Raw genomic sequence first — 20,502 nt, forward strand, 5'->3', positions numbered from 1 at the left:
AAGATAAAATTTGTGCATGTATCCATTTACATGTACCTGTATTTCATCTCTATAAAGAAGCATGTTTAAATGTTATCAGGAATGAGAAGGAGGAACTCTATCAATTCCATATTCTCGTTTAGACTAGCCTATGTGACCACCCTGCAGTCTCCAGAAAGTTAGCATTGTCAAATTTAGTTTTGATGCAAACTAGGGGAGATAATCTTTCTTTAAGTTCCACATAAAAGGGAGTCCAATTTGCTTGTTTCTAAATAAAAATCATCTCATTTATTGACGCAAGAATAATAAAGATAAATTGACTAACATATACTTCAGCATTATTGTAACAGGCTGATCTAACTTATCTACATAATGAGCTGTTAATTCTCATAAAAGGTAATATCGGTCAAAGGGTCAAGCCTCATTGAGAGATTAGTGTTCGATCATACTAAAACTGACCACTTAATTTATACAGCACTTATGTGTATATAATTCTGTCAGATATGGTTTCTCTCATCAAGCTAACAGTTCATAATGCTACATGTATACACCGTAGTAAAATTAAATCTACCGTTGACCACACCTGGTGGTCAAACACATTATACCTGACAGAGAAGTGACCAATAAAGCAATTCACACCAGCCCCAGTTTTATTTAAGGTATTAATTACACACTACCAATATTGAATATTGTACCTGTTTGACCGTTAACTTGTTTATGTCGAACTTGTGAATAGCTAGTTGTCAGTACATGTATATAGAAAAAAGTTTATATTTAATAGTTTATAGAAAATCAATTCAAGGTTACAGTTACAGATTTAAAAAAAAAAAAACAAACAAAAAAAACTAAGCATTATTTCATTTGTAAAATTTGTTCTTTTCAATGTTTAATAACCAGATTTTTGTATGCGTTGAAATACAATAGGAACATTTACCAATTGTGGAGGTGTTATGTGTATACTGGGGTGGATTTGCCGTGTCACTTAAAGCTGACCGCCGAGTGGTGTGGAGGCGTGTCCTACCTGTCGTGTGCGGTGTACTAGTGCATTGTTGACAAGTTTCGTGAGTTTTACACCTTTGTTTACAGAAGAAGATATGTAGATTATGTCACGGCTACCTAGTGATGGGAGGTGACAGGTACGGAGACTCCTCTACTGTGACTTGATTATGGACCTATATATAGATCAAATCACAGGTAACATTTAGTCCTCATTTTAAAGCATTTCATATCTCACTTCTGATGTAAACACACCTCTCCAACATTCCAGCTATTTTACTTTAAATATCAGAAGAAGTTTCGCATGGTGTATTATCAATTTGTTCATTCAGGTGTGAAGAAAAATCTGGATTTTAATGTTAGCATCTAAAAATAGACGACAGCTTTGTTGATGGGATCATTACCTCTGATATTCAACAACACACAAAGATGTGTATATTTTTCACCTGGGATTATACATACTAGTACTTTAACTGTTTCTGTTATGATGATGAGGTTACATACCTGCGACATGGATATGACAGGTGCCCTTTGAACCTTTAGTGTTTATACCTGTTTTCGTTAGTGGGATGACACCTGTGTAAGATTCTGCTTCCTGGACCAAACTGAAGTAAGTAATACTTGTCTCTACAACGCTAGCATGTTATTTTGTTGAAAATTAATGTTTTCTATGGCTATCAGGTTTGTACTAGGCTGTGAATACTCTGAAACAAGTATGACCTGTTTTACCTGTGGCTATGTATAGACCGTGTAATGCTTACATCCTTTAGGTACAAATACAATTATTTCTGTGTCATTTGTCTAAATACATATAAACCTGATCTGTAGAGTAGATTACTGAATAACTAACTCAATACATGTTAGCTACTTATATAGACTGTACAAATAACTTAAGTATTTCAGACTTAAATTCAAATTTCAATTTTGTTTTTAATATATTTGAAAAAAACAGGAAGATGATATCAAATTGCGTCTGATTTAGATTGAATAGAATGTCGCCATGCATGTAAAATCCTACAGGCAGTCTACTATACTGGCAAAACAGGGTCCATTATTTTATATTTATAAGATTTATTATAAGTTATAGAGATCTCGAAAGCTACACAAAAATTTTATATGTGATGAATCATATCAAAGTGATCTTCAGAATTTCACAGAAATATTTATATCTGTGATTTTGTAAATGAAAACTTTTACAAATAAATATGTTTTAATGTGTCTATGGAGACTAGAAGCGGGGTAATCAGCCTGTCCCAAGATATTTTCTCTATAGATTGCTAACTGAGGGCTTAAGTTTGAAACCCATATCAGGCAGGTGCAAGCTAGGAACTGCAGGTAGATGGTTTTTCTCTAGGTACTCCAGCTTTTCTCTAAATTCCTAAACCTAAAGGTTTATGGATGCTAAAAAACATTTGGAAGAAACTGAAGCAAAAAATTATATGTCACTTTGTGAAAGATTAGAATGTTTAGCATGGAAATGAATGTTCACATTATCAAAAACCTCTATATCTTACCATATTTACTTGCAAAAGAAAATGTAAGAAGCTAGAATTTAATTCAGGAAATATTAATCATAAGTTATCATTATTATATATGAGGTATGGTGTTATATTTTACAATGAAATTTGCTTGGGAAGAAAAGTAAGGAAACTCATTTCCACAATTTTATAAAAGGTTTGATCAAACCCTAAATTTCTAATTGTGATATCAAATTCGCAAGGTAGTAGTTTACTTCCAACTTATATATTTCATAACATATAACTTAATTCAACTTAAGGGTGTACATTAGATATGTCTGTATACTGTGACAAAAATGTAACAGATTATCCAGGCTTCGACTGACAATTACAGTATTGTTAAGCCTAATCAAAGGCCCTGTTACAATGTGATAAATATATATCTGTATTGTTTGATCGCTCAAAGAGGTCTTTGTCTGTCTAAGAGATAACAATTGTAAAAATGTTGGTTCTACTATGTTAGCTGCAAGGAATGTGGTACAAGGTGCCCAAAGGTGGCAAAGTATTGTCAAAAAATTTCACTCAATGTCTTTATGGTTCATTGGACGAATATTGTATTTTCAATCTTCTTTCAAAGAGAGTTCGCATATTGAAATCGTTGTTTAAATAATAGACTGATTGTGGCTTTAATTCTAATAAAAATATGTCTAGGGGTAGTCTTTAACTTCAAATTTGAAAGATTAAGATCCATGTATGTGTACAGAAGTACTAAAATAGCAAAGAACTGATTGTATGATTGATGTGTTTATGTTATGAACAATTATAATAACTCAAGGAATCTAAGGGATTGAAGGAGGGATTTATTGGTCAAGAAAAGCTGAATTAGCTCCTATAGGAAAAATCATTAATCTATTGTTGGTTCAAATTCTTCAATTATTGGATAGTTGCAAATCACAACAGGAATAACAGATATACCACTAGTTGTATAGTTCTGGACGTCTCAACCACGTGTTTCTGCATCAGGTGAAAGTCAATTAATCATGAATTAATGGAAGTGGCCAAATTTGTTGGTGTTATTTAATTTGATGTAACTCAAATTAGTCTCCAAATTCATTCATTCTATGAAATTGCCAGTTATAATGTCAAGGATTCAGCTTTTTTAGAATTTTTCTGTGTATTGCATCCTTTGGTTATAGTTAAAGGATCAAGTTGTGAGAGAAAGTCTGAGTAACCAGAGTAAATCCACTGACCTACAGCTTCCATTCAGGGGCAGTTAACTCTGTCTGTAAGTTCACTCAGTTACTATAACAAGCACCTGTAGTGATATTATCAGTTCTTATGACGTGAACAATAACTGTACCAGGTTGTTTAGGCCCGAGGCTGGACCCTTGACCACTTATCTGTCTCCAATCTGGCCTGGTTATGGGGTGGTCAGACATAATTACCAGTTAGCCATAGAGTAACAGACACTATTATGTACAGTCCAACATCAAAAAACATCTGTTCAACTGATTCTTGTCAGTTTGAGACACATAATGAAAATCTATATTCTTATATCAGACTTTTATTTATATAAACACCACATTATGTTTAGATTTATATTTAATTCTAAGGTTGGCAGAAATCTGAATTTTTATTTGAAATATCGGAACAAAAGTAAAACCAATGTTGACTTTAACTAAAGCACTAAAGCTATCAGAGCTTTAAATTTTGAAGTCCACTGAGTACCCAGAGATACACATAACCTTAATAGGGCAGCCCCTGGAATGTTGGCCAATTGAACCAATTCATTTGTTGAATTAGCCATTATGTAAGGTTACTGTTGAGCTATGTGTGGCTATACCATCCATGTAGATAGTGTCCTGAAGTGTCAAATAGTGATCACAGGTGTAGGACAGATACAAAGTAAGTACAGGTGCTTGATGATGACTTCTGATCATTACACAATATTCGACTTATTTTAATGTCTTCTTTATGTTTGGTTATTCATTTCTATCAGTGTTAACATGAAATATTTTCATTAGGATCATCACTTGATTGACTATACCATAAATTTATTGATATAGATGTATGTTCCTACCGTTTTTGATTTCCTCAACTCTATCTTGAGGTGATGAAAACCAAATCAAAAACAAATTCAAACTTGTCTTCTTTCCTCCTCACCACTTTTTTCCTTGTTTGTACTTCTCTTCTCTCTTTTCTTTCTCTTTCTTTCTTCTCACACTTTTCTTTTGCCCTTCCTGTCTTTCCATCTTTCATTCTATCTTTTCCTGTATTCTGTCACTTCTTCTTTCCCTCCTCTATTTCACTCCCCCCCCTGTTATTTTTTCCTCTCTTTCCCTGTATTTTGTTCCTTTATCTCCTTTCTTCCTATTTTATCCCCCTTTTCCCTGAAGTCTCTCTCCTTCCCTTCTCTACTGAACAAAATCATACACCAAACATCATTTAGGTACAATATTTGTAAGTTTGGCTATAAACAGAAAGTGATTTGCGGTGGCCTGAAGTGACATTAAACTGTTAACGCTTACCTGGATTACAAGTTGTATAGCAATCGTGTGGTATCAACTATCAATGGATTGAAGAATTCCATCCATCTAGGTCAGATAGAGTAGAGGACAATATGTCCAGGTTTACTCAGTGTGATAGTACCACACTCCACCTATATGTACACACCAAATCAGTTGACAAGATAACACCGACTACTGGTAATCTTTACATTCTCAAGTTTTTCTGAATTTAATCTTCTTTTGTTAAGATAAAATAATACCCCAGAAGATTTGGATTTACCTGGATACCAAGTCATTTATTGGTAGCGTAAATTAAAAAAGAAATGACGGCTTGGTTAAGGTTGTATGCTACCTTACAACAACAATTTACATTATGAAAGTTATCTCCCCTAGCTGCTAAACACTTAACCGTTCTTATGCCAGGAATTTTACAACCAGCTATTTTCCATGCTGAAAAGTAAGGATTCTGAATCACCAGTTATTTCCCCTAGAAAACTTGGCTTAAGTAAGGATTCAACATTATCAGTTATCTCCCCTGGTAAAAACTTGGTTTAAGTAGGGATTCAATATCATTAGTTATCTCACCTGTAAAAACTTGGTTTATGTAAGGATGCTACATCATTAGTTATCTCCCCTGGTAAAAACTTGGTTTAAGTAGAGATTCAATATCATTAGTTATCTCCCCTGGTAAAAACTTGGTTTAGGTAGGGATTCAATATCATTAGTTATCTCCACTGGTAAAAACTTGGTTTAAGTAAGGATTCAATATCATCAGTTTTCTCCCCTGGTAAAAACTTGGTTTAAGTAGAGATTCAATATCATTAGAATCATAAGAATGGTACACTTGTACATCATTAGTTATCTCCCCTGGTAAAAACTTGGTTTAGGTAGGGATTCAATATCATTAGTTATCTTCCCTAGTAAAAACTTGGTTTAAGTAGGGATTCAATATCATTAGTTATCACCCCTGGTAAAAATTTGGTTTAAGTAGAGATTCAATATCATTAGAATCATAAGAATGGTACACTTGTACATCATTAGTTATCTCCCCTGGTAAAAACTTGCTTAAAGTAGGGATTCAATATCATCAGGTTTCTCCCTTATTTAAGGATCTATATTAATGACTTGAATGATGGCATCAGTGACCAGTTTCATTGATAGTTTCTTGACTTTTGTTGTTGTGTTTATAACAATCTCCAGGAAAAACTAGTGAATTATTTACCTTAGTAAGAGTATATATGTAAGACTCAGCCAACTCGGTTTGGCAGTAACTTGAAATGTATTTTAATTAGATCATGCAATGTGGCTAACAGAAAGTTTCCATTTTACCTACAGTTATGTCTACACTGATCATTAGACCCGAGGAACTGAGACATTACTGATCAAGTTTAAACCATGGACGGAACTGGTAATGTAAGTAAAAGTTCAGTGTGGAAAAAAATGGAAAAGAACTTTGTGTGTTCATTTGCCAAACTCTACATATGTATATTTTATTATCAAACTCTTAGCTCTCCAAGAGAATCTCATGATTGAATGAAGTGGATCTTCTCCAATTCCAGAGATATATACTATTTATGGAAGTTGTAATACGATATCCTGGCATATATATATATATATACTGTATACCTACAGCTTAAGGTAACCTTGAGAAGTTGTATATAGTATACCTGTTTATTGGTCAAAGTCTGAATGATGGCATCAACACATGTTAACTGACCATCAATGTGATAATTAGATAACATACCCACACCAATAAAACGGGAATCAATAAAACAACACTGGTTTTCTACTTTTCTAAGTATAAAACCAAGGTGAATATTAAGTCAAGGAGGGAACAATGAATATATCAACAACATAAGACAATTACAATAATTTTCTAAGCCTATTAAAACTACAGAGCAAGTATAGGACCAGGTGCTCCAACAGAGTGAGCATGCTCTGCTTTGCCTTTTTTTATCTCCAGTTGTTACCTTTTTCCTTTGTACCAAAAAAGCTACAGGAGTGGTTAAGATTTCCAGACATATATTACCAATAGCCCTCCACCTCAGGGTCAAGAGTTTGAATCCCATGTGGAGCAGTTGCCAGGTACTGACTACTGGTCTGTGGTTTTTCCTCGAGGTACTCTATCTTTCCACCAAACCTGGCACATCCCTATATTTAAATGACCTTGGCTGTTAATAGGATGTTTAACAAATCAAACCAAGCCTTTATTTTCAATGTCAAATTTTGTCATTATTTGTTCAATGTGCATGCAGAAAGATATTCTCTATTCAAAGACACATTGAAGTGGTATATCTTTCCAGATTGGATTGGCATAATTCACTTGGTAACAACAGAAAAAAAGAAGAAACTGTACAAATTGGTTCTGGTCATTTCTTGTGTTCTTCCCTAGAATTTTTGACCTTTGACCTGATTTTACCAAGTATAGCCTATGACCTTCAATAAAAAGAATGAATATGCGTAATGTGTTAAAAAGAATGAATATGCGTAATGTGTTGTTTGAGAGGGAGGCAGGGAGAATCAGAGAGGGACATAACCAGATTCATTCATTTGATGAATTGAACACTGGATATGAGGTTATTTTAAAAATATATATACAGAAAGTATACAATCTTGTAACTGCACATCCCACATTAGAGACCAAATTTACGTCTGTATAAAATCTTGCATAATAAATGAGATAGGAACCTAATTAGGCCAACACATTGTCTTACCTGTGTTACCTGGCCGAGAATTATTTACCTCCAGAGCAACATATTGTGTTGTATATAATTAATGAGGCTGGTTAGATTCTGTGGGCTTGGAACCACACACTGCCCAGGTGTATGTGTGGGAAGGGAGGTACAGAGTGAGGCAACAACTATACATCCAACACCAAAGTAAGTAGCACATTCTGATAATAATGTGAAATATTGAAGTCTTACATTTCAGTTTAGATATATTCTGGTAAATTAGTTTGATTTTGGAGTTTTTCTGGAGCCTTTTTATGGCCATGTGTGCAGGTGTACATGTATTTCACAACACAAAGGAGTTCACAGCACTTGAAGACATCTCTAGCTGTTTCTCTATTCTACCGGATACCTCCATTCTGAGGACAGAGTCAGACAAGACCCTAGATCAGACAAAGGCTTGATAAAGAGGAATCACTCTTATTTCTATATTGTATATTGAACTCTGTAATGATATCAGACATCTTACTGATAATGTCAGAGAAACAGCATGTGCATGAATTTGAAAAAAAAAATGATATCTTGAAAACAGATGATATAATTTAATATGGACACTGATTCATGCAAACAGTCATGTAAATCATATAGGTTATATTTATGTCATATTGATATGAGGTCATGGACAGTTAATACTCAAATTACGTATGAGTCTATGGATAATTAATTCTCAAATTATTTGGGGTTTTTCTGGTTTTTTTTTGTTTCATTGTGTTTTGTATTCTATATAACAGCATAGGCATGCATAAATAATATGACAAATGTTTCTTATGACAGTCACCAACCTGGAATCTTAATAACAGCTGTATAATTTATAAATGCATTAAAATGCAACATAAATGCATTTAAATGTACCTGGTATGCTGCTCTCTTATTTTAATCAGAATACCATATTACTCAGCGCTCTATTTCATGTCTGTATATAATACACTTAGACATCACTGGATTTCAGTACAGATAGACAATATTAAATACAGTCAAACCTGCTATAAAGGACACCTCTATATAAAGGTGAGGCTCGTCAACCCCATTTGGTGCAGTTTACTATAATTGATCACCTCTGTGTAAAGAACACCTGTCTATAAAGGGCATTTTGATATGTCCCTTTGGTGTCCTTTATACTAGGTTTTTAATGTTAGAAACTTTAAATATGTAGGTTTATTTGTATGTTTTGATATAAGAGATGCAGCTTGTAGATAAATATGAAACTTCCCTACATGTAACATCTGTCAGGAATAGGATGACTGTAAATGTTGACAGGATGCTTACACAAACAGTTGAGCTGAAATTTAGGTCGCATCGCAACTACTTAAAGATGCAGTTGCGCAAAGAGAAAAATAAATACACCATGCTAATGTTTTAGTTTGATTTCATAAAATCATATGTAAATCAAAGCTGTTTATACTTTTCAATTATAACGAAAACATCCACAATAGGCAAACGATTTTGACAAATTGAAACTAATATGGGCATAGCAAAGGTTGAAAAATTAATCTTGACTCTATTATTCAGGTTTCGATGTTGTTGTAGTCTCTTTAATCAAATTAAGGTCTGAACACTAAACCAGGTTTGAACAGTTGGTCTGGACACCAAACTAGGTTTGGACAATTGGTCTGGACACCAAACTAGGTTTGGACAAATGGTCTGGACACCAAACTAGTATTGGACAAATGGTCTGGACACCAAACTAGGTTTGGACAATTGGTCTGGACACCAAGCTAGGTTTGGACAATTGATCTGAACACCAAACTTATTTTGGACAAATGGTCTGGACACCAAACTAGGTTTGGACAATTTGTCTGGATACCAACCTAGGTTTGAAAAAATTGGTCTGGACACCAACCTAGGTTTGGACAATTGGTCTGGACACCAACCTAGGTTTGAAAAAAATGGTCTGGACACCAACCTAGGTTTGAAAAAAATGGTCTGGACACCAACCTAGTTTTGAACAATTGGTTTGGACACTGATCCAAGTTTAGGACAGTCTGTTTGTAGGTTAAGACATTTGGTATTGACCTATGGATACTACACCAGGGTTGGACACTTGAACAGGTGGTCTCTCCACACTTGAGTAGAAACAGTGTATGTTACCTATTTTGATTGTTGCTGTAACAGTCAGGTAAGAAATCAATAGTGAATTGTAATGGCAGAAATCAATAAAGTGCCCATATAGTTAGATAGCACTGCGGAATCTCACAGACAAACCGATGATATTATGGTGGATAAGGGATGTATTGTACAAGGGATGGTCAGGAGTTCGGAGGAATTTCTAGGTTATTTTCTCCAATTTATGTTTAGCTGGAATAAAATAGGGAAACGTGAAAGACTAAATACAGTCAGACCTGTCTATAAAGGACACACAAGAGACAAAGGAAATATATCCTTTATGCAGGTGTCAATTATATAGTAAATTGTACCAAATAGGGTTGATGAGTCTGTCTTGTATAGACAGGTGCCCTTTATATAGAGGTGTCATTTATAACAAGTTTGGTTGTATTTCTAAAAGTATGTATAATGATAATGTTGTATATCAAGTGGACTTTAATTTCCTTCATTTAAAATCTCACTTAAGCTCATCATTTACCTGTCCACAACATGTGATATATGTACATGTGCACATCACATGTTTGAGGACCACGTCTCCATGTGAAAGTACTCCATCACCCTCCACTCATGTACATGTACATATTAATTAGACATTCCTTGTGTCTGTAATATGTGTTAGGTAATGACTCAATTAAGTGTGAATCCTGTTCTTGTCGCCAGGTTCTCAGCATATTGCAATTTACATGCAAAGAAACTGTCTTACCTGAGAAAGTTGAAGCTTTAACATCTTCAGCTTAAAAAAATACAGCAATATTACGTAATATATAATTAAGAACACGTTCAGCATTAAAGAGGTTTTTAAAATTTAACTTAAGAATTAAATTACTTCATGATTCATCATTATAAAAAGTCAACAAGAATGTGCATGACATTACTGGTATCAGAAGTATAACCTGCCTGAGTGACTTCCTTTATATAAAGACCACTTGCTTAATAAGACCATTTTTGTAAAGTGCCAAATGACCAATTTCTACACAATTCAACCTGTGCATGAGGACCACCTGACTATAAAGACCATTTTTCCTATAGACAGGTTAAACTGTATATTTACTCTAAAACTGTTACCCAATTTATGTTACATTCTTACAAGTTCTGTCGTACTTGTGATCATACTTCACTATCTTAGTGAATTCTAATCACACCTACAATATGCACAATTTAATCACACATATTTTTATTTTACAGGTCCAGCAGAAGAGTGAGGGAGATCTTGATGGGTCTTCTCATCTAACACCATCCTCAGCAGTAGATATCCCAGGCAAAATGTACAGTACCGACTCAGATCTCTCCGACTGGGAGATACGGCAATTTGGTCGCCATAAAATCACGTCTCCCCCTCTCATCCACAAAAACCAGTCGTCGGACAACGATGAAAACATTCCGCCTGGATCTCCAGGAAAGAGGTCCTATGAGAAAACATTTGACACCCCTTCTTTTGAGACCGCAACTGAAAATGTCCAACTGAGTCCGAATAAGAAAAAGCATAAGGAACAAGTTTGGACCCCAGGAAATGGGAATCAAGGACAAATGCCAAAAAACTGGAACAACTCAGTGTCATCCAGGGATAGCGCTCTTGGTAGTTCTCTGTTTTCAGCTTTCGGATCTGTGTTGACAGACAGTTCCACATCCTTTGACAGTCAAAGTAATTCTGATGATACCACCTCTAGTGTTAACAGTTCCCCTGTACATAGTGTGTATGGCCGCTACCAGAAAATTTACACCAACGACAAGGGTAAAAACGCTGAGGATAAAAACCTGAGAGAATATGAGAATCTGTTGTTACATAGACTTCCTGGAGAGAATTTGGGGATGATTCTTGGAATTGAAGGAGGTAAATTTAATGAAACAATATCTGGAGTGTTTGTAAAGACTGTAACCATTGGTGGTGCTGCCTATCGAGCCACTGGCAGCTCAAAGGGCATCGCCGTGGGTGATGAAATTCTGGAAGTGAATGGTATGGACTTGAAGCAAATGAATCGGGATGAATGCATGACAGTGCTCAAAGAGATGCCACTTCGTGTTAACTTAATGGTAAGAAGGGGAAGTAAGTTTTCAGGGCCAACTTCTTCTGATGGTGTCTCTCACTTTCGACAAAAGATGAAGGAAGTGAGTTCTAGAGAAATGAAAGTTTGTAAGGATCAACGCTTCATGCAGAACTACGCCATGACGACGACAACTTCTGAGAGTGAGGACGATCACTTGGAAGGTTTCGCGCTCTATCGAATAGAAGTTGACAAGAATCCGGAGGAAAGCCTCGGTATCAGTATTGTGCCCAGCTATGGTTCTACAAGGGAGTTTTATCAGGTGAGTCAGATAAGTCGGTAAATTTTTAACATAATATATAACTTCCATATGAGGGTATGAAGGAAAAGGATATTCCGCCTGAGGTGTTACTGTATTAGGTAAAATCTGAAGCTCTGCCACTAGGGTTATACCTGATCTAGTGACTTTGAGTTTGGAATATTCCTATCCTTCATACTCAGTATATGAAAAATATTTTTCTCTCATATAACATCATAAATGAGAACTCATTTGCCTAAAATTTTACATATTCAGCTCCCGGACTCGGCCTTTGAATCCACCACTTTTAATTATATCATAATGCATTAAACGTCATATAATCATTATGATGTCCCAATAAGGAATTTGTGCAATAAACATGAACTATACACAAGTTATTCATTTTCTAAGCTAAGAAAATAAGAGATTAGAAGTTGATATGGTTCCTAAAAGACTGAAGCAAAATGCTAATAGTATATACTATCAATGGTTGACGTAACAACTTAATTCTATTTGTTTTTAATTCATTGGCTTTTACCAAACTTAACCTTTACAAAACTTAAATACCTGGTATATAGATTGTAAGCAAAATGTTATGTTATTAAAAGTTATATCTAAAGGTTTTTTCATGTTGATACTGTGCCAGGGGAGATAACTCTTTCAGGTCAACTAAGATGAACTCAGTTGCCTGCCATAAAATGAACATATGTGCTGTTTTATATCTCTGGTTAACGTTCTTACCATAAACAAGGGGAGATAGAATGTATAATCAATTAGGATAGACCTATTGATCAGACATATTTCTGTTACTGTTGAGCGACAACATCTGTGTGTCACAGTCATACCTCCGCTGCTCTTATCACAGACAAACTATAAAGTATTTTAAACATCATTTATCATTTGTCATGGTTTCTAAAGTCTCTGACAAGTATTGGTGAACCCTTGTTGCTATTCTTTTAGGACAATGTTACCACCTAACTTATAACTACTTAGCTTCAAAGTAGTTTGTCTTCATTAACAACAGGATTTGTAAAATCTAAAAACAACAAAAATAAGATTTGCTACAGGCCTGTAATCATGATAGAGCTCAATTAATAACTATTTCTTTTTGGCAGAGTCCTATAGGAAGTTTAGAATCAATTTATTATCAATAATTTAACAGTTTAGATTTTTATATACCGGTAGTCTTTATAGATAGGTTGTATTTTTGGTATTAGGTGACCTTTATAGACAGGTGATATTTATAGACTTGTGACTGACTTTTATGAATAGGTTATCATTCTAGAGACATAATTTGTACATGCTGTAGACAGGTAACATGGATGTTGTCTTTATATAGAGAGCTCCAACAGTCATTAAAATGTTTAATTTGCAACTTGAAAGAGTGATCCATTTAAACAGGTGATGTTAGTATTATTAATGCTGGCTACCAATTACATTACAATAGTAGTATTACATTAAATTTAAAACTTTTAAAATGGTCCTAACAGACAGGTGATCTTTGGAAAAAAATGTGGCAATGACCAATAATATCACTATATAATATATTGGTAACTGGGAGTAGTGATCCTTATTGACTGGGATTCTTTTAGACCCAACATGCCTTTATATAAAAACCATGCCTTTAATTATAAGTATGCATATACAATTATGACTAAATTTTTTACACAAGACTTTCTGTTTTAAACTTAATGTATAGATATACACAGATGACAATTGATTGTGAAAAATCAAAATAACTAGGTGATCTCCGAAACTATTTAATGTAAAAGATTGTTGAATCTGTGTTTATTGATAAGGAGAAAATTTTTGTTTAAAGTTGGAGTGACTCATTTAGAATAGTTTTTGTCATACTATGCATATTACTGATAACACAAATTTGAACAACTTCTTGTCAAATTAGATCAAAGTACAAAGTTTCATATTTTAAAATTATGATATACGGCTATCATAATTTGTGGACATTTGTTGTAGTGTAAAAGCTATACAAGTAAAGCTCAGACCAGTTTAGTCCTACCTGAATAACTGGCTCTAGTGTATAGGTAGGAAGGCCATATATAGAACAGGTAGAAATCTGAGCATTGGCGAGATCCTGTCATTTTACCTGAACAGGTTGATCCAGTCTAGTATGAATTAACATAAAGGTGAAGTAAGAGTAAAATAACAAGCCGCTCATATGTGTATTACCCAAGGAAGGAGGATATCTAATTCTGTGATATAACGAGCAGGTGAGAAAGAGAGTTTTCACTCAGGTGTGTTAGTTTGTACATCTTCAACCTCAGGTGAGAATGTTTTAGGTGTAGCATCAGCTAGAGAAAGTACAGGTGTTTTTACCAATCAACAGGTGATCGTATCAAAGACAGGTATGGTATAATGTCTTTATAATGAACTTTTAATATAGGCTTGGTTTTTTTATGCCATGTTCTATTTGAAACTGACGAGGTGTGATTCAGTAACCCCCAGTAGTCATATTATTGTTTGAATTGTGAAAAATTTTACCAATTTTACAGGCAGTATATTATATGTATATAATCTTGCTTATACATATTAAGTATTGCACAAGACATGTTGGTCATTTTTATTGGAATGCAGACGTGAAGGAATTTTTATTAGTGATATGTATTGCTGTTCTGCTTGTACAAATATTTGTAAAACCCTCATAAATATTCATCTTAAATCATGTCTCAGACCCCATGTGATAACTCTTCAGCTCTATATAAATTTTAAAACGTGAGAATTTAAAGTTTGTTATGTTTTTCTAGAACCTGACACAAGTTATCAATAAGAGGACCCTATTACTATCTAGATAGTGTTACATCATGCTGATCTGAGGTTATCTGATGTTTAACTTGTGTGGCTTGATCAGTAACATCCCCCCACATGTATTGACAGTTAATTACATTCCCAGGGGACAGGTACAAGAAGGTACATACATATTGATAGGCATATCTTCACTGACTTAAAGTTTCTTTTTAAATCATTAAGTCAATTACTGCTGTAGTCGTCTTTCAATTATAAATCTGGAAATGATTTAAGTTCTCATCCTTACCATATTTCTAAACAACAGTGGTTTTATGACTTTTGCAATAAGAAAAATATTTTGTGTATTATGGATACAAATGTACATTGTATGACTCATGTAGATTTATGTATCTTTGGTTTTTCTATGACCTGTATTTTGACCCCTGATTTTAATTAACAGAAATTTGTATTTTTCTCTGTTTCATCTTAATTCCTTTTAATTTTTATACTTAAGCTGAAATTAGTATTCTTTGTAGATGCATCAAAACACATTAAACATTTTGACAATAATAGGTTTGCAGATTAAAGAAACTTGATGATGTATAAATGTAATAAAACTTAATGATTATATAAATATAATATTACTTGAATCAAAAACAGTTAAAATATATTGTACTTCTGGCACATAATCCTCAGAATATTGCCTCATTCCTACAGTATCATTTATAATACAGGTAGACTTCTAAGGTTTTGTAACATGTGTAACTAGTGTATGGTACATGACCACATTTTTATGTGACCACAGCAGGTCCAGCTGTTTCTGATAACTATAATCACCTATCTCAGTGGTCAACAGACAGGTGAGAGATAACCTCAGGAATTTCATTTAAACACTATCTTAGAGAAAAACAACAGTATTGAATACCTTATTACAACTTTCACATCTTTTGTCTGCTGCTCACCAAAGGTTAAAACTACATCAATTATAGCTCATCCTGTGAGTGCATTACTACTGTACAAATATGTGCATGTCCGGTAACGGTAAAACATGTTTATAACAAACACACTTAAAACAAATCCGTGGTCATAACATAGTAATCTTCATTCCCCATCAAGTTTCCTATAAGATGTTTGTAATATGTGTATAACGAACTATACTTATAACGAAGTAATTTCATCGGTCCCCAGAGGTTTGTTATAATTGTGTTTTACTGTTGACTCTTTTGATAAAAACCAATAGGTACAAATATAACTTCCTCAGCCAAGAGTATAAAGTACAGGAGAGTATGATACTGAAACTTCTTGACATTTTAAATGTAAATGGTAAAAACCTGGTATTGGGATCAGCTTGAACCATAATGCTATTTATCTATTATGGCCTGTTTGAGAGGGCACTATTGCCTCATAGTATTGTCTCGTGATGGAATAGTGCCCGAGCCGAAACAACCCAGTTCCATGCCTCCTATTGGCAGCAATTTGTCTCTTTTGAAGCAGAAAGTCGGTACTGCTTTGGTAGCAACCAGCTACTACAGTGACCTGGATCACATCTTGTGCAATATCCTCAACATACATAGAAACTTGGTCTACAACAAACAAATCTCCCATGGAATTTTACACACACAAATTTCAACAATTTGGGCCATTAAGGTATTTCAAAGTTTAAACATTTCGGAAGTGAAAGTTTTACATGTGAGTGTGGTTAGGGTGAATACGATGTGGTGTGATCAGAAGCTATTATACTCGAGTATAGAGTGACTGGCATTGACCAACCTTGGTATGTTAAGATTGCCTTTAAGAATGTGTGTATTTATCTAGTGGTTTGTATAAAGATTGTCAATATTTTCTCTCCAATGGTAGATGTCCTCAATCTACAAGTTGTATCCAGTTTTCAGCCTGTTACCTTTTACTTCGTCTTCTTGTGTGAACTGTGAAATAATTAATAGTAAAACAAAATCAGCAAAATGATGGTTAAAATTGTCTGATATGGGAATGTCTTCTCTGAACTTTTGAGTTGAACTAGAAACTTTTTCTAACATAAATAACCGATATGGATCTATCTTTCTTGAGGACATATTAACCCCTAGGCATATAAGGCCAATGGTTTTCTCCTGGAATCTCCATCAATCTAGCTTACTCTATCGCCAAATCTTGTAAAATTGCAGGTCCTTATATTGCCATGTCTCAGAATGAGACGAAAAGTACAATTCATCATAAAAGTACACATAGTTTATACGTTTAAGCTTTCCTTCGTAGAACAAGTTACAGGGACAGGTGACAATTGTAACATGTCTTGTTCATGTTCCACCACATTTCCATACCTTTTGCCGCCCTAATTTGATGACAATGTGATAGTAAAATTTGAGTTAGGGACCAGACAATGTTAGATAATCCAGTCTGCTACCACCTTCACTCTCAGATGGAAAGATTAAAAAAATTCCCTGCAGCATTGTTTAGTAGTACAAATGTCTAGGCCATTCATCTGGACACTATAGTAAGGTATAGTGCATGTACAGGAGATAGGACTGCCACAGGACTGTCAGAAGTGAGAATTTAATGACTTAGGATATCGTACATGACTAAGGTTGTCCATTAGTTCTACTAATGGACTTCAGTGGTTAGTTGTAATACACTACAGTGGTCAGTTGTAATACACTGCAGTGGTCAGTCATTAAAATGTACTAGACTCTGATCTAGAGTACAGGATTCATTCTCACGACTACTTTACAGTACTGCAGGGACATAACAATGCCTTCTCCTTCTCTTGAGGTAACTATATAAAATAATCAAATGTCAACTGATATATTTTGGTGTACTATATTTATTAGTATAATCAGAAAAAAGTTTCTCCATTGTTCAAAGAATTACTTTCAGGCCCCGATTTCTCGAAACAAACTTAAGTCCCAAACTGACTTAAGTTTTCATAAGTCTAAAGTTTTCATATAAGTTACATAAAGAGAAAAACTTAAGTTTTGACTTAAGTCTACACTTTTGTTTCGAGAAATCGGCGCCTGATTCACAACTTGAAGGAATGCTACTTAATTGGTTTGCTTTTTTTAGTACTTTTTGTACATCTGACAATGAAAAATGACTACTTGTAGAATTAATTTCGCCCAGTTGACTTCCATATCTGCTGGTCTTTAAAAGTCGTTAAAGTTAAAATTTATTATGTACTTTAATAATTAATGTAGGTACAGTGTTTATATTGCCAAAATGAGTGATTAAATGTATAAAACCAATGGGCCGTAAAATAAGGTTCATATACGTACTCTGAATATTTGAGATGTTTAAATTCATTTTAAATAAGTTTTCATTGATCAAAATTTGCTTTAAATTAGGTTTTAATTCAATTGATTGAAGTGCGAGAATGAACACTTCATTGTGAACTTTGTCAAATAGGCATTGGGTAGTCAAATAGTATCTATTTGTTCATTAACTTTGATTTACTTCTTTTAAGATATTGGTTTATAGTCTAAAGAAAATTAACTTATAGATAAGCAATGGACACCACAGGATGTCCATAAATTGTTTCATCAGAAGCAGGCTCATATTAATTTCCTTTTTACTGCATTAAGGGTTCATTTAGTGTATAGGCTTTTAGTTAACGTCATTGCGAAATTGAATTATCTTAATTTGCATTTTCTTAAAATGTTAAAAAGATAATTTACCGTATCCATAATTTAAAAGACCACAAATTAAGTTTATGTCTCAATGTGTGGACAACTCATGTAAATTTGTAGTCTGCAGGAATAATCTCTGCACTTGTTAATCTATGTGCCTTTTGTTACAAGGACATGAATATGTAAACTCGGAGAATGACAAGGTCTTATTTCAATTTGACATCAATATGACGGAGTCAGCTAAGTGTGTATCTACCTTGATCAATCATCATGCCTGAGTGATTTTGTCATGTTAAGGAATTTGGACCCTGAAATTCTGGTCAGAAGTAATGAGTGATTGCTTGCTTCTGGTCATTTTCTGGTAAAGACACAACTTTGTGTATACCTAGAGAAAGTCTACATATGTCTAATCAGATGGAGCTGGCGTATAGGCATGACTTATATAAAAATAAATGTGATTTTTAGCTCACCTGGCCCAAAAGGCCGGTGAGCTCATGTCATGACGTGGCGTCTGTTGTCCATCTGTCCGCCAACATTTCCTTTAAATCGCTACTTGTCAGTTCTGCATGGAATGTAACCAAATTTTGCCAGAAACATCCTTTGGGGAAGGGGAACAGAGGTCTGTATTAATTTTGACTATGATCCCCCCGGAGGGGCGGGGCCCCCCCCCCCCCCCCCCCCCCCCACCCCCCGGGGGCTGGAGGGGCGGGGCCCAATAGGGGAAATAGAGGTAAATCCTTTAAATCCCTTGAAGTCATAGAGTTTTGCATGGATTGTAACCAAATTTGGCCAGAAACATCCATGGGGGAAGGGGAACAGAGTTTGCATAAATTTTGGCTCTGACCCCCCCAGGGGCAGGAGGGGCGGGGCTAAATAAGGGAAATAGAGGTAAATCCTTTAAATCGCTACTAGTCATAGAGTTCTGCATGGAATGTAACCAAATTTGGCCAGAAACATCCTTGGGGGAAGGGGAACAGAGTTTGTTTTAATTTTTTTTTTTAAAGATGAGTCAGTCTTTAATTAAGTAAAAAGTATTCCATGAACATTGATGAAAGTAAGAGCAGATTTTATGCCACCATTCCCTAACCCCAACCCCCTACTATAGAATTAGGGGCATATACCAGTTAGTGTTGTCTATGTCCATTCTGTCTTGTCCTGTCCGTCTTTGATACATGGAGGCAGGGGCATTTATGTCTTACAGATTTTTCCTTTTTTGTGAGAATTGGTATTTTTCTTTTAAGGGACTTTCTGAAATAATGTTTGTTATATAAAAGTTGTATGTGGGATATCATGTGTACAAGTATTGTAATGTTCAGATGTAATGCAGACATTTATCACAAACTCTGTAGATCTTCCTATTAATGTGTATTACATCATGTACCTGTGGAGTGACTTTTCCTGTTTGAATTATTATGTGTGCCTCAAACAAGTATGACAGGTTATATGTGCAGTTAATGTAATACATTTGTAGTCAGAAAGAGAAACGACTAAAAATTTATATTGATATTTCACTTTTATGATACACATTTGTATTCAGCAATGAAATGAAGATAGAGATTTATTAAATCATCACTTATTATATATAGACTGTGATGTGGAGAAAGATCTTCAGGTGATATTCTTTAATGTCTTGATTAATTCCTGTCTCTGCCACATGTTAACAATTAAAAGTACAGTGTACAAGGTTTACAGAGACGTCACACCTTGTAGATGACAAAAATTGATATATCAGATTCTAGAGAAAAGCAGTTAGATTAAAGGACTTATTGATGAGGATACATATATCATCAAACCTATGACACTGCATAAAGTTGACAAAATAGTTTTGGAGATGAATCTCAAACAAGCTTTTTCTTAAAATGTAGGTCAAATATAAAATATAAGTCATATTAACCTAGTTTTTAATATACTCATGATACATCCCTATCTCTCTCTCTATGTTTCCTTCCCCTATCATTCCCCATCTGACTGAATTACATTTCGTAGTAAGACAATGTTTATTTAAGAAATTATCTCATGCCCTAAAACCATATCAAAACACAGTGAAAGTCTTGCATAATAATTTTAGATGTGACCTACATGTTTTAAGTAA

The 20,502-nt window shown here is 34.5% G+C and overlaps 1 protein-coding gene across 1 annotated transcript in view; it reads left to right on the forward strand.

Annotated features, from left to right (window-relative positions):
* Positions 1-1,183: 1,183 nt before the first annotated feature.
* Positions 1,184-20,502, forward strand: part of LOC138333330 (mucin-17-like) — a 49,687-nt gene continuing 30,368 nt past the window's right edge. Inside the window, 3 exon segments of the mRNA XM_069281636.1 lie at positions 1,184-1,585; positions 6,275-6,352; positions 10,957-12,075. Of these exon segments, the coding sequence (XP_069137737.1) occupies positions 6,335-6,352; positions 10,957-12,075 (1,137 nt within the window). The 5' untranslated portion in view covers positions 1,184-1,585; positions 6,275-6,334.

This window comes from Argopecten irradians, chromosome 10, assembly GCF_041381155.1.
Source record: "Argopecten irradians isolate NY chromosome 10, Ai_NY, whole genome shotgun sequence".
NCBI lineage: Eukaryota > Metazoa > Mollusca > Bivalvia > Pectinida > Pectinidae > Argopecten > Argopecten irradians.